At 47.4% G+C, this 27,980-nt stretch overlaps 2 protein-coding genes across 4 annotated transcripts; one reads left to right on the forward strand and one right to left on the reverse strand.

Annotated features, from left to right (window-relative positions):
• The first annotated feature begins 523 nt into the window (after window positions 1-523).
• Window positions 524-10,261, forward strand: ICMT (isoprenylcysteine carboxyl methyltransferase). 3 transcript variants are annotated; one of them, XM_081341300.1, is made up of 7 exons: window positions 524-819; window positions 1,640-1,728; window positions 1,873-2,042; window positions 2,236-2,453; window positions 2,558-2,692; window positions 7,308-7,391; window positions 9,729-10,261. In XM_081341300.1, the coding sequence occupies exons 1-7, from the start codon at window positions 607-609 to the stop codon at window positions 9,834-9,836; spliced, it is 1,017 nt and encodes a 338-aa protein (XP_081197426.1). In that variant the 5' UTR covers window positions 524-606; the 3' UTR covers window positions 9,837-10,261. The 3 variants fall into 3 exon arrangements, with proteins under 3 accessions (XP_081197426.1, XP_081197427.1, XP_081197428.1); XM_081341301.1 differs by having other exon boundaries at window positions 525-819; window positions 9,700-10,261; XM_081341302.1 differs by lacking the exons at window positions 7,308-7,391; window positions 9,729-10,261 and having other exon boundaries at window positions 528-819; window positions 2,558-4,747.
• Window positions 5,473-27,980, reverse strand: RNF207 (ring finger protein 207). The gene is made up of 18 exons (XM_081341304.1): window positions 27,819-27,980; window positions 13,313-13,503; window positions 12,821-12,947; window positions 12,249-12,393; window positions 11,759-11,840; window positions 11,139-11,214; window positions 10,858-10,983; window positions 10,726-10,772; window positions 10,316-10,388; window positions 10,106-10,174; window positions 9,420-9,488; window positions 8,706-8,827; window positions 8,234-8,426; window positions 7,749-7,934; window positions 7,358-7,409; window positions 7,127-7,244; window positions 6,304-6,384; window positions 5,473-5,773 (listed from the first exon to the last, which is right to left on the reverse strand). The coding sequence occupies exons 2-18, from the start codon at window positions 13,501-13,503 to the stop codon at window positions 5,584-5,586; spliced, it is 1,947 nt and encodes a 648-aa protein (XP_081197430.1). The 5' UTR covers window positions 27,819-27,980; the 3' UTR covers window positions 5,473-5,583.

The raw sequence follows: 27,980 nt of genomic DNA on the forward strand, positions 1-27,980 counted from the left end.
AAGAAAAGCCAAAGAAACATTTTTTAAAAAAATATTGTTAAAAAGAAATGTTTTAATCACAGAGCAAAATCCCATCTGCATCAAAGGAGCTTCAGGAAAAAAAATCAAAGAAGAGAGACAGGATATACAGGTGGCCCTCGACTTACGACAGTTCGTTTAGTGACCGAAATTACAACAGCACTGAAAAATGTGATTTATGACCATTTTTCACACTTAACGACTGTTGCAACAATCCCCGTGGTCACGTGATCAAATGCCAATAGTTGCTGCAGCCAATGTACATAGCACCATGGGACCCAAAGCGATGGGAGGGACTCGGAAGGTGTTTCAAAAACAAAATCACACACACACACTCTACAGTTGTCATATCTCTACACTTTCTTCTATCTCTACGCTCTCGCTCACCAAAAACTAGTCTCGCGAGGCTTGGATGATTGAAGCGGTCTCCGCGTACAGCAGCTCTAACCTTTCATATCTCTACGGCTCTGCTACCTGGAGACTTTTGCTACCTCTACCCGGAAGAGGACTCTCGCGAGGCTTGGGGGCGTCGACGGGCGGGCCGGCCACGGGTCTCGCGAGAGCGAGGCGGGCCTCGGGCCGTCCGCCATGGCCGGCGAGCAGCGAAGGGCGGGCCGGCTCCGCGGCGCCGAGGCTCGCACCAGCCTGGCCGCTTTCCTGCTGGGCGGCTCCGTGGTGGCCGCCGTGCCGCTGCTGCTCCGGGCCGGCTTCCAAGGCCGATCCGCGCTGGCGCTCCACGTAGCCGGCGCCAACGCGACGCTCCTCTTTGCCTGGGGCCGAGCGCCGGGCGGGATGTACCAGGTGAGGGGCGGGGCTCCGCCATTGGCTCGCAAGGGTCCCCGGGGGCGGGGCTTACTGGCTTTTTTCCCTTCTTCTCCTGAGCATGCGCAGAAGGTTCTTTCCACCCCACGCTTCGCGATCCGCCCAAAGGGGGGAATCGGAAGTGAAACCGGTGTGTGTGTGTGTTAATTTTGGCTTAGCGTGCAGGCAGAGCTGCATGGGGTTAGGGGGTTGTACTAGATGACCTCGGAGGTCCCTTTCAGACATTCCACTTTGGGATCTGCTTGTTAAACGGATTCCTGCACTAGGGAAGGTGGGGTTGGACTAGATGACCTCACAGATCCCTTCTGAAATGTTCTAGTCTAGGATTCTCTCTTACCTTTTGCGGATTCCCACACTGGGCAGAGTGGGTTGGACTAGATGACCTCATAGGTCCCTTCTAAATGTGGCCGTTTTCCACACAACTACTGTCACGGGATCAAAATTCACAGACTTACCGACTGCTGCGTACTTACGACGGTCGCAGTGCCCCTGCGTCACGGGATCCCCTTCGGCGACTTGACTGGGGGAGCCGGGTTCACTTAACAACTGCTGTGATCCCCTTAACTGGCCGGAAAGGTCGTAAAATGGGGCAAAACCCCCTTCCTGATGTACCTTAGCAGCAGAGGTTTCGGGCCCAGTGGTGGTCGTCAGAAGAGGCTAGACCAAAGAAGCTAAACCACCAAGTTTGAGGCATGTAGTTTTGACTTATCCCTCCCACCAGCTGCCCCAAGGAGCTCTCCCGGTGGCACAGCAGCCTGGCTTCCCTAACTAACCAGCCCTGTCGGCTTCTTTCTCACAGATCGCAATCCGGGCCTGTTTCCTGGGCTTTGCGTTCGGATGCGGCTTGCTGCTCAGCTTCAGACAGTCTTCCTGGAAACATTTTGGCTGGTAAGAACAACCATTATTTTCCCCTGGGGTCTGTTCTGCCTCCCCTGCTGGTTGGCTTCGTAGGACAGGCTGAACTCAACCCTGATTTCTGCCTACAGTTCTTTTCTCAATAGCGCATCGCCTTGTTTGCCTCTCTTTCTGCAGGTACATGTGTTCGTTGTCCCTGTTCCATTATTCGGAATATCTGATCACGGCGGTCAACAACCCCCGTAGCTTGTCTCTGGATTCCTTCCTGCTCAACCACAGTTTTGAATATAACATGGCCGCTCTTTCCTCATGGATCGAGTTCACCGTGGAAAAATTCATTTTCCCAGGTTAATACTTGGATTTGTTTACCTACCTACATACCTACCTATCTATCTATCTATCCCAACAAAATAACAAAATACTTTTCCATCTTGCAAAATCTGGAAGCAAAGTCCCTTCTCTGCCGTTGTAACTTTGAATCTGTCGTAAGTCGAGGACTCCCTGCAGGCCCGTTTTTAACCTCCGCCTCTTGTTTTGCAGAAATGAAGCAGCTAGCTTGGCTGAGCTCAGCCGGGTTGGTAATGGTGGTCTTGGGCGACTGTCTGCGCAAGGCAGCCATGCTGACCGCTGGCTCGAATTTCAACCACATTGTCCAGAACGAGAAGTCAGAGAGCCACAGGCTGGTGACCCGGGGCGTCTACGGCTGGTGTCGGCACCCTTCGTACGTGGGGTGGTTTTCCTGGAGCATCGGAACTCAGGTAGGGCGAAAACGTTGCAAACAGTTGGGACCGTAAGTTTAGTGATTTTTATTCCTTTTCTCTCCTTGGACCCACGGGACTCATTTCTTTTTTCCCACCTCCAGGTCCTTCTCTGCAACCCCATCTGCCTGGTGGGCTACACCCTGGTCTCCTGGCGTTTTTTCCGCGACAGGGTGGAAGAAGAAGAACGGGCCCTGATCCACTTTTTCGGAGAGGAATATTTGGCCTATAAGGAGAAGGTACCCAGTGGCCTCCCCTTTATCCGAGGCTTCAAAATCGAACTCTGAAATCTTATGCCGGCATCGGGGGCCACGTCCTGCCTCACCTTTCGCTAAGCCTGGGAAAATCCTTGGAGCACGTGCAGAGGGCTGAGAAAAGTTTAGAGGTTCTTTAAAAAAAAACACCCTACCTTTCTTAGAGGATTTACAGGGCTGCTTAGATTTCTCCAACCGAGCCATAAGTCTGATTTTTATTTTTTATTTTTAAAGACAAAATTTGCCATTTGTCGCTTACAAGTTCAAATCCCAGTCCGGATCAAAAGAAAGCCGAGAAAAAAAATTCCCGCAGACTATACTTTTTTCCCACCAAAATCATGCAGATTTGACTTTTTCCCGTTTGCCCTTCTAACAGCTGCTTAATCCCATTTGAAGCCTGATCTTAAAAATCTTTTGGGAAAATTATAAATTACTTTTATAAGTTATAAAATTCTCATTTGACTTACAGCAGAAAAATTCTCTTTTTTTATCCTGTAATGGCCTGCAATTCTTTTGATTTCCCTCCCCTCCCAAAAAAAACAAGAATTTTTTTGGGGAAAAAAGGAAGGTTTGGGGCTTTCCCCCCATCACTTATGCAAAACTTTGAAGACAAATCTGAAATACGTGTCGCTTTCCACACCTCCTGTTTCCTTCCTTATTTTTTTAAAAACAATATTTTTTCTATTACTTTGGCTCCCCCCCCACCCACCTTGGGAGAGCATTTGAACATTCCTTGCTGTTTCTGAAACCTCCGCTTCTCTTTTTCGGTTTTAATTTCATTAATTCATGAATTTCAACATTCGTTTCCGTAAAGGGCTGCGGCAAACGTGTTTTCTACCTTTGCACAAACATAAGTTGGTCTTTCTCTTCCTGAAGCCTGTCCAGTGGCGAGCTTTTGTTCCGGTGGAAAACCAAAGATAAATTTATTACCTTTTTTCATTGTTCTGTTTGCTATGGTGATGATCCGGAGAGGAATGGCAGCAGCTAAAAAACGCTGGGTGGGAGTTAAAAGCAAAAAATCTCATCTCCTGTCTAAGGAAGAAGATCAGGGCAGGCCTTGCCTTTACAAATCTTAATGCTTTAATCCAAAACATAAGGCTAATTTAATTTTAGCAGCAGGATCAGAGGTCCTTTAAGACCGGATCTTCCCCGCCGTGTCCACAGACGGTAAATTTTCTAAGCCGCAAAATTGCAATTTGAGTATCTTCCCATACTTAAATTGCAAATTACAGCTAGTCTTTGACTTAAAGTAGTTCACTTAGTGAGCGTTCAGAATTACAACAGCTTATGACCATTTTTCACACTTAATGGCGGTTGCAGCGTGATCGTGTGATCCAAATTCGAATTACTAACTGAACAGCTGCAGTGATTCGGTTAATAACTCTGGCAATAAAGGTCGTAAAATGGGCTAACATTCACTCAAGAAATATCTCACTTAGCAATGTAGATTTTGAGCTCATTTGTCATAAGTCTAGCAAGGCTAGGAAAAATTTGCCACCTCGGAAATGTTTTTCAGCGCCCGTAATAAATCGGCAATAAATTGACTAAAGAAGGTTTGTGATTTGCTGCAAAATTTGCATTAAGGAAAAATACCTGTTTCTCTGATCCGGTTCAAATTAAACAAAAAGGCGTTGAGCTTCTTTAGCTGGTTTTCTCGAAATGTCCCTTCAATCAACAAAATATTTTGTTGCAAAGAGAAAGCTTAGGGAACTATGGCAGATGCTAAGCACATAAAAATCTCCGATAGGTATCCTTTCCAGGGCAGGCTGATCGAAATTCAAATTATTTCCTAAATCAAGGGACATTTCTGTGGATTTATGGCATTGGTGTCACCCTGCAGGTGTCAGGCGCAGCTTTGAGACAATCCAGACTGATGGCTTTAATAATTTTGCGTGTAATTTTTTTTAAAAGACTTACAACCTCAACCAGATAGATGCTTTTTTTTCTTTTTCTTTCCCGAGGCTGATTAAAAGGGGAAGTTTTATTATTATTATTATTATTATTTAAAAAGAGTAATAAAACCGATATTTTTTATGCCTACCCTCTCTGCCACCTGTTGACGGTACATTCCTTATCCTCTCCAGTAATCACAGTGACGATGATACTAATAATAATAAAAAATAGTGACACTTGATTGAAGAAAGAGACACTGTGAATTGGGGGGAGGCATTTATGGTGATCTGGTGCGTTTTAAGGTCCTTTTAAACATGTTTTTGTGTGCCTCTCTCTTCTTTGTGTGGATTAAATCAGTGTTTGTCACTTTCAAGTGCTTTAAGAGTTGAGGTCCGTACATCTTAAAGCTGTTGAACTTGATAAACAGGAATTGGGATGCCAGGCCTAGGGAACAGGGACTCACACAGAGGCACAACAGGCAATTTAATGCTGATTTTTAGTCGGGGAGGAAGACGTGACCATGTTCAAGCTTTAAGATGTGTGGACTTCAACTCCCAGAATCCCCCAGCCAACCCTGCCTTACCTGAGAATTTCTATCAAATAATTAATTTTTTTAACGCTTTGGTGAGGGTCGACAAAGCAGCATAAATTGGAGGCACCGTTGTGTAAAATTTGGGGTTCAAAGTTCCCGCAGGACTCTTTAATGCATGTCCATCCACAACCCAAACAAGAAACAGCAGGCAATTTAGACATAAAGCTTCCAGAATTCACGCACAAAATATGCACCAGAGTGAAGATAGATAGATAGATAGATAGATAGATAGATAGATAGATAGATAGATAGATAGATAGATAGATAGATAGATATATAGAATATACATATATATTAGAATTCACGTATATTCCATGCGTGAATTATAGAATATATAAAAATTCCAAATTGAGGGAAATATATATATTTCCAAAAGGGAGATTTTGCACCCTCATCTCAAGAGCAGCTGTGTCTCCAGATCTCCTTCCTTGGTTAGACCCGAAGGGGGTCCTGTGGGGTCCGAGGGGGTCTCCGCCTGGATTTTCGATGCGTTTTTGAAGTCTTCGTTGTTTTTCGGTTGCGAGTCCTTGGCTGGGCCGAGTGCCTGCGTTTCTGCTTTCGGTGTCCACTCTTTGCCATTGCTACTGAGGAGAGGGGGGGGAAAAGACACAGTCCTCAACTTACGGCAATTTCTTTAGTGACCGAAGTTAGAATGGGGCTGAAAAGGGGGACTTTTAAGCATTTTTCACACTTAATGACCGCAGCAGCGTCCCTGCGGTCACGTGCTTGGCAACTGACTCATATTTACGACGGTCGCCGTGTCCTGTGGGGGTCACACGATTCCCCCTTTTGTGACAAAGTCTATGGGGAAGCCAGATTCGCTTAACAACCACGTTACTAACTTTAACCACTGCAGGGATTCACTTAACGGCCGTGGCAAGGAAGGCTGTAAAACGGGACGACACTCCCTTAAGAACTGCCTCTCTTAGCGACAGAAATTGTCGAGGACTCCCGGTGGAAAAATTAAGTTTCAATAAAGCATCAAGAGCAGGGGTCTTCAAACTCGGCCCTTTCCTTTTATGACTTGTGAGGCTAAGGAATTCTGGAAGTCGAAGTCCACGAGTCATAAAAGGACCTCTGATCAAGAGGATTCCTCCAATCGATCTATTACCTGGGCTGAGGCTGGGCCACGGGGGGTCCGTCCTCGTAGATCTTGAGCGGGCTGTCCGTTTTCTCTTTCCAGTCCTGGAGCCTGCCAGGTGGAGACCCTCCGAGTGAGTCCCAGGGGGAATTCCCACCCGGCCGGAGAAGGCCCGGAAAGCGACCGAGGGAGGGAGGGATTGGCTTTGCGTGGCACCACGGATGTGAAGGGGGCCTCGCATTAATGGAGAATGAGGGGAGGGGGGATAAGAGAGGGAAGGAAAGAAGGCAGAAGGGAAAGTAGGGAGAAAGGAAGAAAGGAGAAGAATAGCTAAGCAAGAGGAAGGAAGGAAGGGAGGGAAGGAGAAAAGAGAGAAAGAAAGATATGCAAGAGGGAGGGAGAAAGGAAAGAAAAAAGGAAGGGAAGGGAAGGGAAAGAAAGGGAGGGAGGGAGGGGTGGAGCTGGGGCAGACCATCAGCTCAGTTGATGGATTGACTGATTACACCTCACTCACAAAGTGGCACTGCCAGTGAAGGAATCCTAGAATCCTAAGGTTGGAAGGGATCTGGGAGGTCATCTAGTCCAACCCCTGCCCTTATACCTTCTTGGATAAGCGGCTGTCCAACCTTTTCTTGAAAGATCACTGAGAAGGCCATCAGAAGAGCCTTGGGGAGGGCTTCCTCCCCCCCCCCTCCCCAGGATATCCCAAACCAACATCTCCTGCCTTGGGCTAGAAGACCTCCCGTGTCCAATGGGACCCTCCAGTCCCACCCGGCCCAGCCCAGGGGGCTGGCTGGCTTCCAACGGGTTGGCCCAAGGTCCTGCCTCTGGGGGTGGCCTTGGGGGTCCTCACCTGGGTTCCAGCCGCTCCTTGACCCTGGCGATGGAGCGGACGTAGGGGGCGATCTGCTTGGTGAGGGTGGTGAGGTAGCTGTTCTCCTGTCTCAGCTGCAGCAGGTCGTGGAGCTGGGCTAGCAAGAGAGGCGCCCTTGCAAGGTCGTCTTCCTTAAATCCAACCTTCCTTTTCCCCTCAGAACATGCCCCAACTCTGCACACGCTCAGAGGCAGAGGCCCAAAGACCCACCTTCATAAATCTCCTGTTCGTTGGCCACCCGCTGGTAAGTTTCCTCCCAGGTCTGCAAGGCGAGGAGGAGGAGGAGAAGAGGAAGAGAACAAAAAAGGAAGACAAATCAGGATGAGGTAATGAGTTCGAGAGTTGCCACTAAGAGAGAGGAGAGACGGGATTGATAGGTCTGCCAAAGACCGGGGAAATTTTGACCCAGCGGCAGGTGGGATCGAAGGAGGAAAAATATATTGGGGCGAGGAGGTGTGAATCAACCAAAAAAAGAAGCCACAAAATCAGGGATCCCCTTCCGACCTCATGAGGACTATCGGCTTGTTTTTTTTCCCTCCATTAAAAGAGAGAGGCACACCCAGGCTGATTTTTGTTGCAAGAGGTTTGCAGAATGGCTTACCTCTTCAAACTCGGTCCGCTTCATTTCCACAGTCGAATATTCAGAGGCGATTTGAACGTCCAGCTGGAGGGATTTTTGCAGGACTTCAGCCATGATCTCCGTCCTGATCAGGGAGTGGTGCTTGGTGAGGTCCCGATGGAGTTCCTGCACGTGGTCTTTTAAGCTCTGGATCTCGGTCTGTAGCGCCTGTAGAGAACGCGGAGCAAGGAAGGGGCAGGGGAAGCTTCGCCAAGCTTTTGATTCATTTTAATTTTATTTAATTTAAAATTCAGCGGGCCGAACCAGGCGCAGTCCTCCATCGCTGGAGGGTTTCGAGAAGAGAACCTTTTGAGCGGGGTGGGATAAGATCTCCTGTCTTAAGCAGGGGGGTTGGACTAGATGACCTCCGAGGCCCCTTCCAGTTTTCTTGCGCTAGTCGTTCAGCGAAGGAAGCAAATAACATCCACGGAAGCGGGGTCCCCGGTTCCCCGTCCCACCGTCCTTACCCGATACATGTTCTCGTAGTTGCGACAGTGGTCAGTAAACGGGGTCTCCTTCCCCTCGGCCAAGAGGACTTTGGTGCTGATGTACCGGTGCCTGGTGGCCTTCCTTACTGGCGACCCCGCCAGGGGCATTTTCTTGTGGGAAGACGGACAGCTGGCCACTAAGAGGGTCTTGGAGCAGGGACCCCCAGACATCCTAGGAGTCAGAATTTAAAAAAAAAAGGAGTCTGTCTTGCAAAGGTCAGGAAGCAAGCCACGGGACACTGCAGCCCTCATAGGTCCATGCCAAGCCTCTGAATTTTGACCACGTGACCGTGTGGGGAGTGCCGCTGCTACGGTTCTACGTGTGAAAAACAGTCCTAAGTGACTTGAACCGACTGCCTTAGCCAGTCACGAAGCTGAGACGATGCAGTCAGGTCCAGCTGTTGAGATGGGCTAAGTGACCTCGAGGGTGCCCACTGAATAGGAGACGTACATGTTGCTGTTGCTCATGCCGGGTCCTATGGTTCCTGTGGTACCCACCACCGACCGGCGTGGGGATAAGGGCAGCAGGGGCTCCAGACAGTGGGCAAACTCAGCCCGGTATTCGCTGTTGATCTGAAAGGGAGGGAGGGAGGGAGGGAGGGAGGAAAAACAGAGAGAGGGAGGGAGGGAGGATCACTAAGTGAATAGTCATAAGTCAGGTTTGCACTGTCCACCTTTGGGGATGTTTATCAATTTCTCTGTCAGATTTAAAGGCTGTGGATTTCCTTGTGGTCTCCTTTCCAAATATAACTGAATCTTTGGTCCCTTGAGATTCGCCAGGCTAGACAGATGCCATAGATCGCTTAGGCATCATGTGGGTTTCTTTCCACCTGGGTCTTTCCACTGGGGTTTTTTTTTTAATTGGGGGGGACAGCAAATCCTCCTTTCCAAATGAGCTAAAGATTTCACAGCTGCCTTGGCGGTTTTTGTGGGCTGTTCAGACATTTCAGTGGCATCAGCTGTGAACTCTGTTTTGCTTTCCAAAGCATGCTGCTAGAACTCATGAAGGAAGCTGCTTTTGGTTCAGGCAGGGACCTCCCCCCCCTCCCCCCGTGGAAAAAGGGAAGCAGAAGCAAATCCCGATTGCTCCGATTTGTTTGCTTACCTCCTCTCTCGCCCAACTCAGGTATCCGGGTTTTATCTGGGGTAACCAGGTTTATCTCACCTTGCTAGTTTGCGACGGCCTCAAGCGGTGGGGTTGTTTGACAATCCTTTGCAAGCGCTCCATGAGTTGCTGCAATCGAAACCAGGGTAGCCTGGATCAACCGAGTTTGATCGGTGGCTTTGGGTTGTGAGAATGAAATCATAGAATTGTAATCGTAAAATCGTCACTAGGACTAACGGAGGAAATGATTTCTTTATCTGCTCTTTCTCTTTTTCTGTCTTATTTTTTCCTTCTCTTCTCTTTTTCCTCCCCCTTTTCCCTTCTCTTCTGCCCCTTCTAGTTTTTCTCTTTCTCCCTTTATTTTTTTAGCTTGCGTTCTTTCTTTCTTTATTAAATCTCTACGCTGCATCAAGGCAGCGATGGATGGCCTATTATTGCTTCTCTTTTCCATTGGCACTTTTAGTAAAATTATTATGAGAACTAAAAAGACGAGAGAGAGCCGAGGAAAGGTAGGAGAACAGCCCCTTTTCTGTCTGTCCTGCTTAGTGACCCTTTCTAAAGCTGTCAATCCAAATCCAAGGGGACCTTTCCTGCTCGAACCGAATCTGCCTCCATCCACCGGAGCTCCTGAGACGCGTGCAGAGTACATTTTGCCACTCAAGCATCTCAGAGCCCTGGGTTCAGCCCTCCTCCCTCTCTCTGGCAGCTCCCAGGAAGGGAAATTTGGGGGGGGGTCCCCGACTTACGTAGCCCAAATCCAGAAATTCCGCTTTGTTGGCTGAACTAAGAAACGCCGAGCAGGTCACCAGGTGCACCTCAAATGGAAAAACAGGCGCCGTTTTGCACAAAAAATGGACTTAAAGGGGTTTGCAAAGGGGGGAAGATGCAGGCGGGGCTTCATTCCTTTAATATCTCGGGCTGGGGGGGGAAACAGAACCGGCTAAATCTGTCCTTACCTGCAGGGTGGGCAGCAACGAAGCCAGGTGAGCAAGTTGTCCTCTAAAAGCTCTTTCCTTTTCTTCGTACTGGCTAGAAATGAGGTAAAAAAGCCATTTTTCCGGCTGTTTTGGGTTGTTAAACGAATCCCCGGCTTCCCCACTGACTCTGATTGTCGGAAAGTCGCAAAAGCGGACCCCGTGATGCCCGTGGGATGCTGCGACCGTCATAAATACGAGTCGGTTGCTCGGCGTCCAAATTTCGATCATGGAAAACACACCCCGGGGATGCTGCAACGGTCGTGTGAAAAACGGTCCTAACTGGCTTTTTTTCACGGTTAACTTTGAGCGGTCGCTAAGCCGACCGTCCTACGTCCAGGGCTGCCCGTATGCAGGTCGCGGTCCGGTTCTGCCCAGGGCCAAACCTTTACCTCTCCAGAGCTTTCAGGAGCGTCTTCTTCTTTTCGGCCAGTTTCTCCTAGGCAGAAGGGAAGGGAAAGGAGGGCTTGGGCAGGACTGCCAGCCCTGCAGTGTGGGCCACAGCTGGGCCCGGCCCGGCTCACCTGCATGCTGCAGAAGAGGGCGTTGATGGCCATCGTCTCCTCCTCCGCGCTCTTCCGGACCTCCTCGATCATGGCCTTGAGCAGGACAATGGCCTCCCGGGTGGACGTCTGCAGCTCCTTCACCGCCTGCCATGGACAAGCAGCCACGTGGGACACGGATGCCTTCCAGAGCCCTTGGCTGCCCGGAGCCGTGCCCGGATCTTTGCCGGGAGCCAGGCAGGACGTTGGCGAAGAAAAGCCGTTTTCACCCCCCGGAGGCCTTTCCTCTCCTTCGCATTTACCATCACAGCCTGGTCCAGTTTCTCGCACCCTCGCATGTAAGCCGTCTCGATATCGACACAGTGAGCTCGGCTTTCCCTGGAGAACGGAATAAAAAAAAATTGGAATTATTGTGCTTTTTAGGTGTTTTTTTGGGGAGGGGTGCTGCTGCTTGGTGGTCGTTCTCTCTCTCTTAACGGTCTCTTTCAAAGATTTTTTTTAAAACTCTGAATATCAAGTGTCGGGTAGTTTCCCTGGTTAAGTATACGCCATCGTGGCTTACAACTAAGATGGCAAAATTGCAGTCGTAAGTCGAGGATTCCCTGTAGTTGTTGCTAAACGATCCAAAATGATGGGGGAGAGACCCTTTGTTTTTTAATTAGAAGAATAACAGAATTGAAGGGACCTTGGAGGTCTTTTAATCCAAGTATCTGCTCAAGTAGGAGACCCCATAGCATTTCAGGCTGCCATTAAAAAATAAATTATTAAATTAATGTATAGTATAGTATAGTATAGTATAGTATAGTATAGTATAGTATAGTATAGTATAGTATAGTATAGTAAATTAATTCAAATTAAATTCAAATTAAAAGCCCTTAAAATGCCTTTGACAGAGGTTGATTTTGAAAAATCGCCGACTTACACAGGCATGTCCCGGAAACAGTTAATGCAAAGCATGGATTTTTTCTCCGTGGAGAACATGATGTACAATTCCTCATGGAGGGCTGGAAAAAGAGAGAAAATAAACAGCATGATTTATCATTCAGGGAAGAATTTCATGCTTTCAAACAGAGTCTCAAATGAATTCTCACTTTGGTTGTGAGTTCAAGTGAAAACTCTGATTTTGCAGATCATAGATGGAGGACGTGGCAAGCAAAATGTGAAGAAAAAAAATGAACAAAATAAGAATGAATTATAACTTATAACTATTCCTGCCCTGGGCAGGCAGGGGGCTGGACTACAGGACCTCCAAAGTTCCCTTCCAGAAAGATTCTAAAATTCTACGATTCTACGATTTTATAATTATGTGACTCTTTTTTGCTGTATGCTTCCTGCAAAGAAGTCGGGCTTGGCCAGTTTGGTGGTGAGGGTCAAGGAACCTGCATCAGAACACATAGCCTCTGAGCACGTACGGCATTTCTTATGGACCTCCTTTGCCCGTTTGCTCAGCGAGACGATCTCATGGCGGGAGAACATCCTGGCCTTGTGAGTCTCTTCCCGGCACTTGGCACACAGCGGCTGGCTGCAGGTGTTGCAGAAGTACATGGCGTCCAGCTCCTTCAGAAACAGCAACGGGAGGGGATGATGGGTGTCGGAGGGGAGGAGAAAGCCGAGGAAAAGGAAGAGAGACAGGTGTGGTCAGGAAAGGGGGCTGGGAAGGGGCAAACGTGGCTCCTGGGTTTAATTAGAGAAGGTGTGCTCTATGGGAGACTCGCCACTGCTGCTAAGGTAGACTGCTCTGGCCCAGGGATGCTCTATTGCCATGCCTCTCAAGTTTAGCAATCGGAAGATGGGTGGACTTCAGTTCCCAGAGTTCCTCAGGCAGTATGCCTAGAGGGTTGGCCTAGATGACCCTCAGGGACCCCTCCTCACCCACCGCTCTGTGATCCTGTAAGCTGGTGGGCGAAAACCCCTTATTCCTGCAAATGCTTCTGGATGGGACGTGCCCAACCTGGTTCAGAGGCTGGATAGCATCTTGGCTTACCTGCTTTGTGCTTTGCAGGTCACAATTCGCACACACGACATCTTCATAGTCTCCGGAGCTGTCCACCAGGAATTTAAGCAGCTGGTCTTCGGGAGGGAGCCCGTTCCCCTTCACGACGGACTGGTGGCTGCAAGAAAGACTAACCTGGCCTGTCCTTTCTCAAAAGTAAGGTCTTTTTTAGCTCAAAGCAGCTTATTTGCTGCTAACTGACAAACCATGATTGAAAACCATGATTAAATCCAGAGTTTGTGGGTGCGCCATCAGCGGAGAGACTTCAAGAAGAGACTGGACAATTAGAGCTCTCTAATATTGAGTTTGGAGCAACCCTCCCTCTCTCCCTGCCTTTGGTTCCTCAGCGGAAACCATGAGGTCTAGAAACTTTGCCAAAATGTAGACGGCGGGATCCTAAAGCGGGAAGGGGTCCCTGCAGGTCATCTAGTCCAACCCCCCCGCCCGGTAAGGCCGCCACAAAGCCAGGGAGGCCATCCTTACCCGCAGAGGGGACAGGCCAGGCGGCCGTCGATGGCTCTTCCCCGCAGGCAGCTGGCGCAGAAGTTGTGGTAGCAGTCCAGGAGGCAGGGCTGCTCGTACTGCTCCTGGCACAGGAAGCACACCAGCGGGTGGCAGTTGGCGTTGTCGAGCTCATACAGGTTTTCCAGCGGGGCGAAGATCCCACCGGACATCTGGAAATCAGGAGGAGATGGCCGGAGGGGCTGAATGGCTGCCCTGGCTGGCCGCAGAGACCTGTGTCACCCTGAAGTCTGCAGATTTATTTTATTTGGTTCATTTCACAGTCATCAGGATGTTCAGACTTTATTTTATCATTTCTAGTTCAGTTTAGTGTATGGTTTAGTTTGGTTTATAGTTTAGTTTATATTAGTTTATGTGCACAAAATAACCACAGGAGGGCACCCTTTTCATGTCCTGTGCTATGTACAGTATGGTCTTTTTTCAGTCCACTGTGCACAAAATAATCACACGAGGGCACTATTTTTATACCCTGTGCTATATATGGTCTTTGTACTCCCTTTCTGGCCGCTACACCAAAAATAACCACCGGAGGGCACTCTTTTCATTCACTGGGCTATAGATGGTCTTAGAAGCCCCTTTCTGGTCGCTACGCTCAAAATAACCACCGGAGGGCACTGTTTTAATGCCCTGTGCTATATGGATGGTCTTAGAAGGCCCTTTCTGGCTGCTATGCCAAAAATAACCACACGAGGGCACTTTTTCATGCCCTGTGCTATATATGGTCTTTGTAGTCTCTTTTCAGTCCACTGTGCCACGGGCTATAGATGGTCTTAGAAGCCTCTTTCAGGCCGCTGTGCCCAATATATACAAAGGAGCGCACTCTTTTTATGCCCCGTGCTTTATATGGTCTTTGTAGTCCCTTTCAGTCCACCATGCCCAAAATAACCACAGGAGGGCACTGTTTCATGCCCTGTGTTTTATATGGTCTTTGTAGTCCCTTTCAGACCACCGTGCCCAAAATAACCACCAGACGGCACTGTTTTAATGCCCTGTGCTGTATATAGTCTTTGTAGTCTCTTTTCAGTCCACGGTGCCATGGGCTATAGATGGTCTTAGAAGCCTCTTTCTGGCCGCTACCCCCAAAACAAACACAGGAGGGCACTCTTTTTCTGCCCTGTGCTATATAGATGGTCTTTGTAGTCCCTTTCAGGCTGCTATGTATAAAATCACCACAGGGGTACATCTTTTTCATACCCTGTGCTTTATATTGTCTTTGTAGTCCCTTTCAGTCCACTGTGCTCAAAATAACCACAGGAGGGCACTTTTTCATGCCCTGTGTTTTATATGGTCTTTGTAGTCCCTTTCAGTCCACTGTGCACAAAATAACCACCGGAGGGCACTCTTTTCATGCCATATGCTATAGATGGTCTTAGAAGCCCCTTTCTGGCTGCTATGCCCAATAAAACCATAGGAGGGCACTGTTTTCATGCCCTGTGCTATAGATGGTCTTTGTAGTCCCTTTCACTCCACTGTGCACAAAATAATCACACGAGGGCACTATTTTTATACCCTGTGCTATATATGGTCTTTTTACTCCCTTTCTGGCCGCTACGCTCAAAATAACCACCGGAGGGCACTCTTTTCATTCACTGGGCTATAGATGGTCTTAGAAGCCCCTTTCTAGTTGCTACGCTCAAAATAACCACCGGAGGGCACTCTTTTCATTCACTGGGCTATAGATGGTCTTAGAAGCCCCTTTCTGGTCGCTACGCTCAAAATAACCACCGGAGGGCACTGTTTTAATGCCCTGTGCTATATGGATGGTCTTAGAAGGCCCTTTCTGGCTGCTATGCCAAAAATAACCACACGAGGGCACTTTTTCATGCCCTGTGCTATATATGGTCTTTGTAGTCTCTTTTCAGTCCACTGTGCCACGGGCTATAGATGGTCTTAGAAGCCTCTTTCAGGCCGCTGTGCCCAATATATACAAAGGAGCGCACTCTTTTTATGCCCTGTGCTTTATATGGTCTTTGTAATCCCTTTCAGTCCACCATGCCCAAAATAACCACAGGAGGGCACTGTTTTAATGCCCTGTGCTGTATATAGTCTTACAAGGCCCTTTCTGGCCGCTACCCCCAAAACAAACACAGGAGGGCACTCTTTTTCTGCCCTGTGCTATATAGATGGTCTTTGTAGTCCCTTTCAGGCTGCTATGTATAAAATCACCACAGGGGTACATCTTTTTCATACCCTGTGCTTTATATTGTCTTTGTAGTCCCTTTCAGTCCACTGTGCTCAAAATAACCACAGGAGGGCACTTTTTCATGCCCTGTGTTTTATATGGTCTTTGTAGTCCCTTTCAGTCCACTGTGCACAAAATAGTCGCTACGCTCAAAATAACCACCGGAGGGCACTCTTTTCATTCACTGGGCTATAGATAGTCTTAGAAGCCCCTTTCTGGTCGCTACGCTCAAAATAACCACCGGAGGGCACTGTTTTAATGCCCTGTGCTATATGGATGGTCTTAGAAGGCCCTTTCTGGCTGCTATGCCAAAAATAACCACACGAGGGCACTTTTTCATGCCCTGTGCTATATATGGTCTTTGTAGTCTCTTTTCAGTCCACTGTGCCACGGGCTATAGATGGTCTTAGAAGCCTCTTTCAGGCCGCTGTGCCCAATATATACAAAGGAGCGCACTCTTTTTATGCCCCGTGCTTTATATGGTCTTTGTAGTCCCTTTCAGTCCACCATGCCCAAAATAACCACAGGAGGGCACTGTTTCATGCCCTGTGTTTTATATGGTCTTTGTAGTCCCTTTCAGACCACCGTGCCCAAAATAACCACCGGACGGCACTGTTTTAATGCCCTGTGCTGTATATAGTCTTTGTAGTCTCTTTTCAGTCCACGGTGCCATGGGCTATAGATGGTCTTAGAAGCCTCTTTCTGGCCGCTACCCCCAAAACAAACACAGGAAGGCACTCTTTTTCTGCCCTGTGCTATATAGATGGTCTTTGTAGTCCCTTTCAGGCTGCTATGTATAAAATCACCACAGGGGTACATCTTTTTCATACCCTGTGCTTTATATTGTCTTTGTAGTCCCTTTTAGTCCACTGTGCTCAAAATAACCACAGGAGGGCACTTTTTCATGCCCTGTGTTTTATATGGTCTTTGTAGTCCCTTTCAGTCCACTGTGCACAAAATAACCACCGGAGGGCACTCTTTTCATGCCATATGCTATAGATGGTCTTAGAAGCCCCTTTCTGGCTGCTATGCCCAATAAAACCATAGGAGGGCACTGTTTTCATGCCCTGTGCTATAGATGGTCTTTGTAGTCCCTTTCACTCCACTGTGCACAAAATAACCACAGGAGGGCACTGTTTCATGCCCTGTGTTTTATATGGTCTTTGTAGTCCCTTTCAGACCACCGTGCCCAAAATAACCACAGGAGGGCACTGTTTTAATGCCCTGTGCTGTATATAGTCTTACAAGGCCCTTTCTGGCCACCGTGCCCAATAAAACCATAGGAGGGCACTGTTTTCATGCCCTGTGCTATAGATGGTCTTTGTAGTCCCTTTCAGTCCACCATGCCCAAAATAACCACAGGAGGGCACTGTTTCATGCCCTGTGTTTTATATGGTCTTTGTAGTCCCTTTCAGACCACCGTGCCCAAAATAACCACAGGAGGGCACTGTTTTAATGCCCTGTGCTGTATATAGTCTTACAAGGCCCTTTCTGGCCGCTACCCCCAAAACAAACACAGGAGGGCACTCTTTTTCTGCCCTGTGCTATATAGATGGTCTTTGTAGTCCCTTTCAGGCTGCTATGTATAAAATCACCACAGGGGTACATCTTTTTCATACCCTGTGCTTTATATTGTCTTTGTAGTCCCTTTCAGTCCACTGTGCTCAAAATAACCACAGGAGGGCACTTTTTCATGCCCTGTGTTTTATATGGTCTTTGTAGTCCCTTTCAGTCCACTGTGCACAAAATAGTCGCTACGCTCAAAATAACCACCGGAGGGCACTCTTTTCATTCACTGGGCTATAGATAGTCTTAGAAGCCCCTTTCTGGTCGCTACGCTCAAAATAACCACCGGAGGGCACTGTTTTAATGCCCTGTGCTATATGGATGGTCTTAGAAGGCCCTTTCTGGCTGCTATGCCAAAAATAACCACACGAGGGCACTTTTTCATGCCCTGTGCTATATATGGTCTTTGTAGTCTCTTTTCAGTCCACTGTGCCACGGGCTATAGATGGTCTTAGAAGCCTCTTTCAGGCCGCTGTGCCCAATATATACAAAGGAGCGCACTCTTTTTATGCCCCGTGCTTTATATGGTCTTTGTAGTCCCTTTCAGTCCACCATGCCCAAAATAACCACAGGAGGGCACTGTTTCATGCCCTGTGTTTTATATGGTCTTTGTAGTCCCTTTCAGACCACCGTGCCCAAAATAACCACCGGACGGCACTGTTTTAATGCCCTGTGCTGTATATAGTCTTTGTAGTCTCTTTTCAGTCCACGGTGCCATGGGCTATAGATGGTCTTAGAAGCCTCTTTCTGGCCGCTACCCCCAAAACAAACACAGGAAGGCACTCTTTTTCTGCCCTGTGCTATATAGATGGTCTTTGTAGTCCCTTTCAGGCTGCTATGTATAAAATCACCACAGGGGTACATCTTTTTCATACCCTGTGCTTTATATTGTCTTTGTAGTCCCTTTTAGTCCACTGTGCTCAAAATAACCACAGGAGGGCACTTTTTCATGCCCTGTGTTTTATATGGTCTTTGTAGTCCCTTTCAGTCCACTGTGCACAAAATAACCACCGGAGGGCACTCTTTTCATGCCATATGCTATAGATGGTCTTAGAAGCCCCTTTCTGGCTGCTATGCCCAATAAAACCATAGGAGGGCACTGTTTTCATGCCCTGTGCTATAGATGGTCTTTGTAGTCCCTTTCACTCCACTGTGCACAAAATAATCACACGAGGGCACTATTTTTATACCCTGTGCTATATATGGTCTTTTTACTCCCTTTCTGGCCGCTACGCTCAAAATAACCACCGGAGGGCACTCTTTTCATTCACTGGTCTATAGATGGTCTTAGAAGCCCCTTTCTAGTCGCTACGCTCAAAATAACCACCGGAGGGCACTCTTTTCATTCACTGGGCTATAGATGGTCTTAGAAGCCCCTTTCTGGTCGCTACGCTCAACAGTGCCCCTTTCTGGCACTGTTTTAATGCCCTGTGCTGTATATAGTCTTACAAGGCCCTTTCTGGCCGCTACCCCTAAAACAAACACAGGAGGGCACTCTTTTTCTGCCCTGTGCTATATAGATGGTCTTTGTAGTCCCGTTCAGGCTATTTTGTATAAAATTACCACAGGGGTGCATCCTTTTCATACCCTGTCCTTTATATTGTCTTTGTAGTCCCTTTCAATCCACTGTGCCCAAAATAACCACAGGAGGGTACTCTTTTCATATCCTGTGCTATATATGGTCTTTGTAGTCCCTTTCACTCCACTGTGCACAAAATAACCACAGGAGGGCACCCTTTTCATGTCCTGTGCTATGTATGGTCTTTGTAGTCCCTTTCAGTCCACTGTGCACAAAATAATCACACGAGGGCACTATTTTTATACCCTGTGCTATATATGGTCTTTTTACTCCCTTTCTGGCCGCTACGCCAAAAATAACCACCGGAGGGCACTCTTTTCATTCACTGGGCTATAGATAGTCTTAGAAGCCCCTTTCTGGTCGCTACGCTCAAAATAACCACCGGAGGGCACTGTTTTAATGCCCTGTGCTATATGGATGGTCTTAGAAGGCGCTTTCTGGCTGCTATGCCAAAAATAACCACACGAGGGCACTTTTTCATGCCCTGTGCTATATATGGTCTTTGTAGTCTCTTTTCAGTCCACGGTGCCATGGGCTATAGATGGTCTTAGAAGCCTCTTTCAGGCCGCTGTGCCCAATATATACAAAGGAGGGCACTCTTTTTATGCCCTGTGCTTTATATGGTCTTTGTAGTCCCTTTCAGTCCACCATGCCCAAAATAACCAAAGGAGGGCACTGTTTCATGCCCTGTGTTTTATATGGTCTTTGTAGTCCCTTTCAGACCACCGTGCCCAAAATAACCACCGGACGGCACTGTTTTAATGCCCTGTGCTGTATATAGTCTTACAAGGCCCTTTCTGGCCGCTACCCCCAAAACAAACACAGGAGGGCACTCTTTTTCTGCCCTGTGCTATATAGATGGTCTTTGTAGTCCCTTTCAGGCTGCTATGTATAAAATCACCACAGGGGTGCATCCTTTTCATACCCTGTGCTTTATATTGTCTTTGTAGTCCCTTTCAGTCCACTGTGCTCAAAATAACCACAGGAGGGCACTGTTTCATACCCTGTGCTATTTATGGTCTTTGTAATCCCTTTGAGGCCACTATGTCCAAAACAACCACAGGAGGGCACTGCTTCATGCCCTGTTATGTGTAAAATAACCAAAGTGGTGCATCCTATGCTTTATATTGTCTCTGTAGTCACTTTCACTCCACTGTGCCCAAAATAATCACAGGAGGGCACTCTTTTTATGCCCTGTGCTATATAGATGGTCTTTGTAGTCCCGTTCAGGCTATGTATAAAATTACCACAGGGGTGCATCCTTTTCATACCCTGTCCTTTATATTGTCTTTGTAGTCCCTTTCAGTCCACTGTGCCCAAAATAACCACAGGAGGGTACTCTTTTCATATCCTGTGCTATATATGGTCTTTGTAGTCCCTTTCAGTCCACTGTGCACAAAATAACCACAGGAGGGCACTGTTTTCATGCCCTGGGGTATACATGGTCTTTGTAGTCCCGTTCAGGCTATGTATAAAATTACCACAGGGGTGCATCCTGCACTGGGCTATAGATGGTCTTAGAAGGCCCTTTCTGGTCGCTACACCCAAAATAACCACCGGAGGGCACTGTTTTCATGCCCTGTGCTATATATCTATAGCCCATGGCATGGTGGATTGAAAGGGAGTACAAAGGCCATATATAGCACAGGGAATGAAACAGTGCCCTCCTATTTGTTATTTTGGGCATAGTGGACTGAAAGGGACTACAAAGACCATATAACGCACAGGGTATGAAAAAGATGCACCCCTGTGGTTATTTTACAAATACCAGCCTGAAACGCACTACAAAGACCATCTATATAGCACACGGCAGGAAAACAGTGCCCTCATGTGGTTATTCTGGGCGTAGCAACCAGAAAGGGCCTCCTAAGACCATCTATATCCCAGTGCATGAAAACAGTGCCCTCCTGTGGTTATTTTGTGCACAGTGGAGTGAAAGGGACTACAAAGACCATATATAGCACAGGATATGAAAAGAGTACCCTCCTGTGGTTATTTTGGGCACAGTGGATTGAAAGGGACTACAAAGACAATGTAAAGGACCGGGTATGAAAAGGATGCACCCCTGTGGTAATTTTATACATAATAGCCTGAACGGGACTACAAAGACCGTCTATATAGCACAGGGGAGAAAAAGAGTGCCCTCCTGTGGTTATTTTGGGCACAGTGGAGTGAAAGTGACTACAGAGACAATATAAAGCATAGGGTATGAAAAGGATGCACCCCTTTGGTTATTTTACACATAACAGCCTGAAACGCACTACAAAGACCATCTATATAGCACACGGCAGGAAAACAAGTGCTCTCCTGTGGTTAAATTGGGCATAGCGACCAGAAAGGGCATTCTAAGACCATATATAGCACATGGCTTGAAAAGAGTGCCCTACGGTGGTTATTTTCGGTGTAGTGGCCCGAAAGGGACTACAAAGACCATCTATAGCACAGGGCATGAAAACAGTGACCTCCTATGGTTTTATTGGGCATAGCAGCCAGAAAGGGGCTTCTAAGACCATCTATAGCATATGGCATGAAAAGAGTGCCCTCCGGTGGTTATTTTGTGCACAGTGGACTGAAAGGGACTACAAAGACCATATAAAACACAGGGCATGAAAAAGTGCCCTCCTGTGGTTATTTTGAGCACAGTGGACTGAAAGGGACTACAAAGACAATATAAAGCACAGGGTATGAAAAAGATGCACCCCTGTGGTGATTTTATACATAGCAGCCTGAAAGGGACTACAAAGACCATCTATATAGCACAGGGCAGAAAAAGAGTGCCCTCCTGTGTTTGTTTTAGGGGTAGCGGCCAGAAAGGGCCTTGTAAGACTATATACAGCACAGGGCATTAAAACAGTGCCGTCCGGTGGTTATTTTGGGCACGGTGGTCTGAAAGGGACTACAAAGACCATATAAAACACAGGGCATGAAACAGTGCCCTCCTTTGGTTATTTTGGGCATGGTGGACTGAAAGGGACTACAAAGACCATATAAAGCACAGGGCATAAAAAGAGTGCCCTCCTTTGTATATATTGGGCACAGCGGCCTGAAAGAGGCTTCTAAGACCATCTATAGCCCATGGCACCGTGGACTGAAAAGAGACTACAAAGACCATATATAGCACAGGGCATGAAAAAGTGCCCTCGTGTGGTTATTTTTGGCATAGCAGCCAGAAAGGGCCTTCTAAGACCATCCATATAGCACAGGGCATTAAAACAGTGCCCTCCGGTGGTTATTTTGAGCGTAGCGACCAGAAAGGGGCTTCTAAGACCATCTATAGCCCAGTGAATGAAAAGAGTGCCCTCCGGTGGTTATTTTGAGTGTAGCGACTAGAAAGGGGCTTCTAAGACCATCTATAGCCCAGTGAATGAAAAGAGTGCCCTCCGGTGGTTATTTTGAGCGTAGCGACCAGAAAGGGGCTTCTAAGACCATCTATAGCCCAGTGAATGAAAAGAGTGCCCTCCGGTGGTTATTTTGAGCGTAGCGACTAGAAAGGGGCTTCTAAGACCATCTATAGCCCAGTGAATGAAAAGAGTGCCCTCCGGTGGTTATTTTTGGCGTAGCGGCCAGAAAGGGAGTAAAAAGACCATATATAGCACAGGGTATAAAAATAGTGCCCTCGTGTGATTATTTTGTGCACAGTGGACTGAAAGGGACTACAAAGACCATACATAGCACAGGACATGAAAAGGGTGCCCTCCTGTGGTTATTTTGTGCACAGTGGAGTGAAAGGGACTACAAAGACCATATATAGCACAGGATATGAAAAGAGTACCCTCCTGTGGTTATTTTGGGCACAGTGGATTGAAAGGGACTACAAAGACAATATAAAGGACAGGGTATGAAAAGGATGCACCCCTGTGGTGATTTTATACATAGCAGCCTGAAAGGGACTACAAAGACCATCTATATAGCACAGGGCAGAAAAAGAGTGCCCTCCTGTGTTTGTTTTGGGGGTAGCGGCCAGAAAGGGCCTTGTAAGACTATATACAGCACAGGGCATTAAAACAGTGCCGTCCGGTGGTTATTTTGGGCACGGTGGTCTGAAAGGGACTACAAAGACCATATAAAACACAGGGCATGAAAAAGTGCCCTCCTGTGGTTATTTTGGGCACAGTGGATTGAAAGTGACTACAGAAACAATATAAAGCATAGGGTATGAAAAGGATGCACCCCTTTGGTTGTTTTACACAAAACAGCCTGAAACGCACTACAAAGACCATCTATATAGCACACGGCAGGAAAACAGTGCTCTCTTGTGGTTAAATTGGGCATAGCGGCCAGAAGGGGCTTCTAAGACCATCTATAGCATATGGCATGAAAAGAGTGCCCTCCTGTGGTTATTTTGAGCACAGTGGACTGAAAGGGACTACAAAGACAATATAAAGCACAGGGTATGAAAAAGATGCACCCCTGTGGTGATTTTATACATAGCAGCCTGAAAGGGACTACAAAGACCATCTATATAGCACAGGGCAGAAAAAGAGTGCCCTCCTGTGTTTTGGGGGTAGCGGCCAGAAAGGGCCTTGTAAGACTATATACAGCACAGGGCATTAAAACAGTGCCCTCCTGTGGTTATTTTGGGCATGGTGGACTGAAAGGGACTACAAAGACCATATAAAGCACAGGGCATAAAAAGAGTGCGCTCCTTTGTATATATTGGGCACAGCGGCCTGAAAGAGGCTTCTAAGACCATCTATAGCCCGTGGCACAGTGGACTGAAAAGAGACTACAAAGACTATATATAGCACAGGGCATGAAAAAGTGCCCTCGTGTGGTTATTTTTGGCATAGCAGCCAGAAAGGGCCTTCTAAGACCATCCATATAGCACAGGGCATTAAAACAGTGCCCTCTGGTGGTTATTTTGAGCGTAGCGACCAGAAAGGGGCTTCTAAGACCATCTATAGCCCAGTGAATGAAAAGAGTGCCCTCCGGTGGTTATTTTGAGCGTAGCGACTAGAAAGGGGCTTCTAAGACCATCTATAGCCCAGTGAATGAAAAGAGTGCCCTCCGGTGGTTATTTTGAGCGTAGCGGCCAGAAAGGGAGTAAAAAGACCATATATAGCACAGGGTATAAAAATAGTGCCCTCGTGTGATTATTTTGTGCACAGTGGAGTGAAAGGGACTACAAAGACCATCTATAGCACAGGGCATGAAAACAGTGCCCTCCTATGGTTTTATTGGGCATAGCAGCCAGAAAGGGGCTTCTAAGACCATCTATAGCATATGGCATGAAAAGAGTGCCCTCCGGTGGTTATTTTGAGCGTAGCAACTAGAAAGGGGCTTCTAAGACCATCTATAGCCCAGTGAATGAAAAGAGTGCCCTCCGGTGGTTATTTTGAGCGTAGCGGCCAGAAAGGGAGTAAAAAGACCATATATAGCACAGGGTATAAAAATAGTGCCCTCGTGTGATTATTTTGTGCACAGTGGAGTGAAAGGGACTACAAAGACCATCTATAGCACAGGGCATGAAAACAGTGCCCTCCTATGGTTTTATTGGGCATAGCAGCCAGAAAGGGGCTTCTAAGACCATCTATAGCATATGGCATGAAAAGAGTGCCCTCCGGTGGTTATTTTGTGCACAGTGGACTGAAAGGGACTACAAAGACCATATAAAACACAGGGCATGAAAAAGTGCCCTCCTGTGGTTATTTTGAGCACAGTGGACTGAAAGGGACTACAAAGACAATATAAAGCACAGGGTATGAAAAAGATGTACCCCTGTGGTGATTTTATACATAGCAGCCTGAAAGGGACTACAAAGACCATCTATATAGCACAGGGCAGAAAAAGAGTGCCCTCCTGTGTTTGTTTTGGGGGTAGCGGCCAGAAAGAGGCTTCTAAGACCATCTATAGCCCATGGCACCGTGGACTGAAAAGAGACTACAAAGACTATATACAGCACAGGGCATTAAAACAGTGCCGTCCGGTGGTTATTTTGGGCACGGTGGTCTGAAAGGGACTACAAAGACCATATAAAACACAGGGCATGAAACAGTGCCCTCCTGTGGTTATTTTGGGCATGGTGGACTGAAAGGGACTACAAAGACCATATAAAGCACGGGGCATAAAAAGAGTGCGCTCCTTTGTATATATTGGGCACAGCGGCCTGAAAGAGGCTTCTAAGACCATCTATAGCCCGTGGCACAGTGGACTGAAAAGAGACTACAAAGACCATATATAGCACAGGGCATGAAAAAGTGCCCTCGTGTGGTTATTTTTGGCATAGCAGCCAGAAAGGGCCTTCTAAGACCATCCATATAGCACAGGGCATTAAAACAGTGCCCTCCGGTGGTTATTTTGAGCGTAGCGACCAGAAAGGGGCTTCTAAGACCATCTATAGCCCAGTGAATGAAAAGAGTGCCCTCCGGTGGTTATTTTGAGCGTAGCGACTAGAAAGGGGCTTCTAAGACCATCTATAGACCAGTGAATGAAAAGAGTGCCCTCCGGTGGTTATTTTGAGCGTAGCGGCCAGAAAGGGAGTAAAAAGACCATATATAGCACAGGGTATAAAAATAGTGCCCTCGTGTGATTATTTTGTGCACAGTGGAGTGAAAGGGACTACAAAGACCATCTATAGCACAGGGCATGAAAACAGTGCCCTCCTATGGTTTTATTGGGCATAGCAGCCAGAAAGGGGCTTCTAAGACCATCTATAGCATATGGCATGAAAAGAGTGCCCTCCGGTGGTTATTTTGTGCACAGTGGACTGAAAGGGACTACAAAGACCATATAAAACACAGGGCATGAAAAAGTGCCCTCCTGTGGTTATTTTGAGCACAGTGGACTGAAAGGGACTACAAAGACAATATAAAGCACAGGGTATGAAAAAGATGTACCCCTGTGGTGATTTTATACATAGCAGCCTGAAAGGGACTACAAAGACCATCTATATAGCACAGGGCAGAAAAAGAGTGCCCTCCTGTGTTTGTTTTGGGGGTAGCGGCCAGAAAGAGGCTTCTAAGACCATCTATAGCCCATGGCACCGTGGACTGAAAAGAGACTACAAAGACTATATACAGCACAGGGCATTAAAACAGTGCCGTCCGGTGGTTATTTTGGGCACGGTGGTCTGAAAGGGACTACAAAGACCATATAAAACACAGGGCATGAAACAGTGCCCTCCTGTGGTTATTTTGGGCATGGTGGACTGAAAGGGACTACAAAGACCATATAAAGCACGGGGCATAAAAAGAGTGCGCTCCTTTGTATATATTGGGCACAGCGGCCTGAAAGAGGCTTCTAAGACCATCTATAGCCCATGGCACCGTGGACTGAAAAGAGACTACAAAGACCATATATAGCACAGGGCATGAAAAAGTGCCCTCGTGTGGTTATTTTTGGCATAGCAGCCAGAAAGGGCCTTCTAAGACCATCCATATAGCACAGGGCATTAAAACAGTGCCCTCCGGTGGTTATTTTGAGCGTAGCGACCAGAAAGGGGCTTCTAAGACCATCTATAGCCCAGTGAATGAAAAGAGTGCCCTCCGGTGGTTATTTTTGGCGTAGCGACCAGAAAGGGAGTACAAAGACCATATATAGCACAGGGTATAAAAATAGTGCCCTCGTGTGATTATTTTGTGCACAGTGGAGTGAAAGGGACTACAAAGACCATCTATAGCACAGGGCATGAAAACAGTGCCCTCCTATGGCTTTATTGGGCATAGCAGCCAGAAAGGGGCTTCTAAGACCATCTATAGCATATGGCATGAAAAGAGTGCCCTCCGGTGGTTATTTTGTGCACAGTGGACTGAAAGGGACTACATTGACCATATAAAACACAGGGCATGAAAAAGTGCCCTCCTGTGGTTATTTTGAGCACAGTGGACTGAAAGGGACTACAAAGACAATATAAAGCACAGGGTATGAAAAAGATGCACCCTGTGGTGATTTTATACATAGCAGCCTGAAAGGGACTACAAAGACCATCTATATAGCACAGGGCAGAAAAAGAGTGCCCTCCTGTGTTTGTTTTGGGGGTAGCGGCCAGAAAGGGCCTTGTAAGACTATATACAGCACAGGGCATTAAAACAGTGCCGTCCGGTGGTTATTTTGGGCACGGTGGTCTGAAAGGGACTACAAAGACCTTGTATAGCACACAGCATGAAAGCAGTGCCCTCCGGTGGTTATTTTGGGCATAGCGACCAGAAAGGCATCTCTAAGACCATATATAGCCCTGGGCCTGAAAAGAGTGCCCTGGTGTGGTTATTTTTGGCATAGCAGCCAGAAAGGGACTACAAAGACCATATATAACACAGGGCACGGAAAGAGTGCCCTCCGGTGGCTATGTTTGGCATAGCGGCCAGAAAGGGCCTTCTAAGACCATATGTAGCTCACGGCATGAAAAGAGTGCCCCCCTGTGGTTATTTTGGGCGTAGCGGTCTGAAAGTGACTTCTAAACCATCTATAGTGACCATTTTGCGGCTCCATTGTAGTCGTAAGTTAAGGACTAGCTGTAATAGGAAGGAAGGAAGGAAGGAAGGAAGGAAGGAAGGAAGGAAGGAAGGAAGGAAGGAAGGAAGGAAGGAAGGAAGGAAGGAAGGAAGGAAGGAAGGAAGGAAGGAAGGAAGGAAGGAAGGAAGGAAGGAAGGAAGGAAGGAAGACAATGGAGGGAGGGAGGGAGAGTAGTGGGGGAAGGAGGAAGAGAGGAAGAAAGAAAAGAGGGAGGGGGGAAGGAAGGAAGGAATGAGAGGAGGGAGGAAGACAAAATGAAGGGAGGGAGGGGGAGGTGATAGAAGGAGGGAAAGAAGGGAGGGAGGGAGGAAGAAAAAAAGACAAAATGAAGGGAGGGAGGGGGAGGGAATAGAAGGGGGAGAAGGGGGAAGGGAGGAAAAAAGAAAAGAGGGATCGAAAGAGCGAGGGAAGGAAGGAAGGAAGGAAGGATCCTCTTATGTTTGCAATTTTAGCTGTGCAAAACCTAAAAAAAAGGTTCAGAAATCTTTTCCCCCCTCCCGGCCACCATCCCCTCCTTTTCTCCCCTTTTGGCCTCTGCCCAACACAGTTGCTGCCTCGAGCTATTTATAAAAATAAAGGCCGGATAAAAATGCCCTAATCTAATCTCAGCCAGGCCCACCAAGGCCGGCGTGCAGTGCAAAAAGCCGGATGGGCTCCTGGGCACTAGGAAAATCGTCACCTTCGCTTACTTTTGATTTCGGCTTTTCGGCTTCCTTTCCCTCCTTTGGTCCAGGAGATTCCCCACTTCTGTTCAAAAGCTCTGCTTCTTGCAGCTGGCCAGCCCAGGGCTAAAATGACAAACAAACATCTCTTCAAGGAGTTAGGGGTTAAACAAGCAAACAAACGATAAA

The sequence above is a fragment of the Vipera berus genome (assembly GCF_964194415.1).
Source record: "Vipera berus genome assembly, chromosome: 17".
NCBI classification, from domain to species: domain Eukaryota; kingdom Metazoa; phylum Chordata; class Lepidosauria; order Squamata; family Viperidae; genus Vipera; species Vipera berus.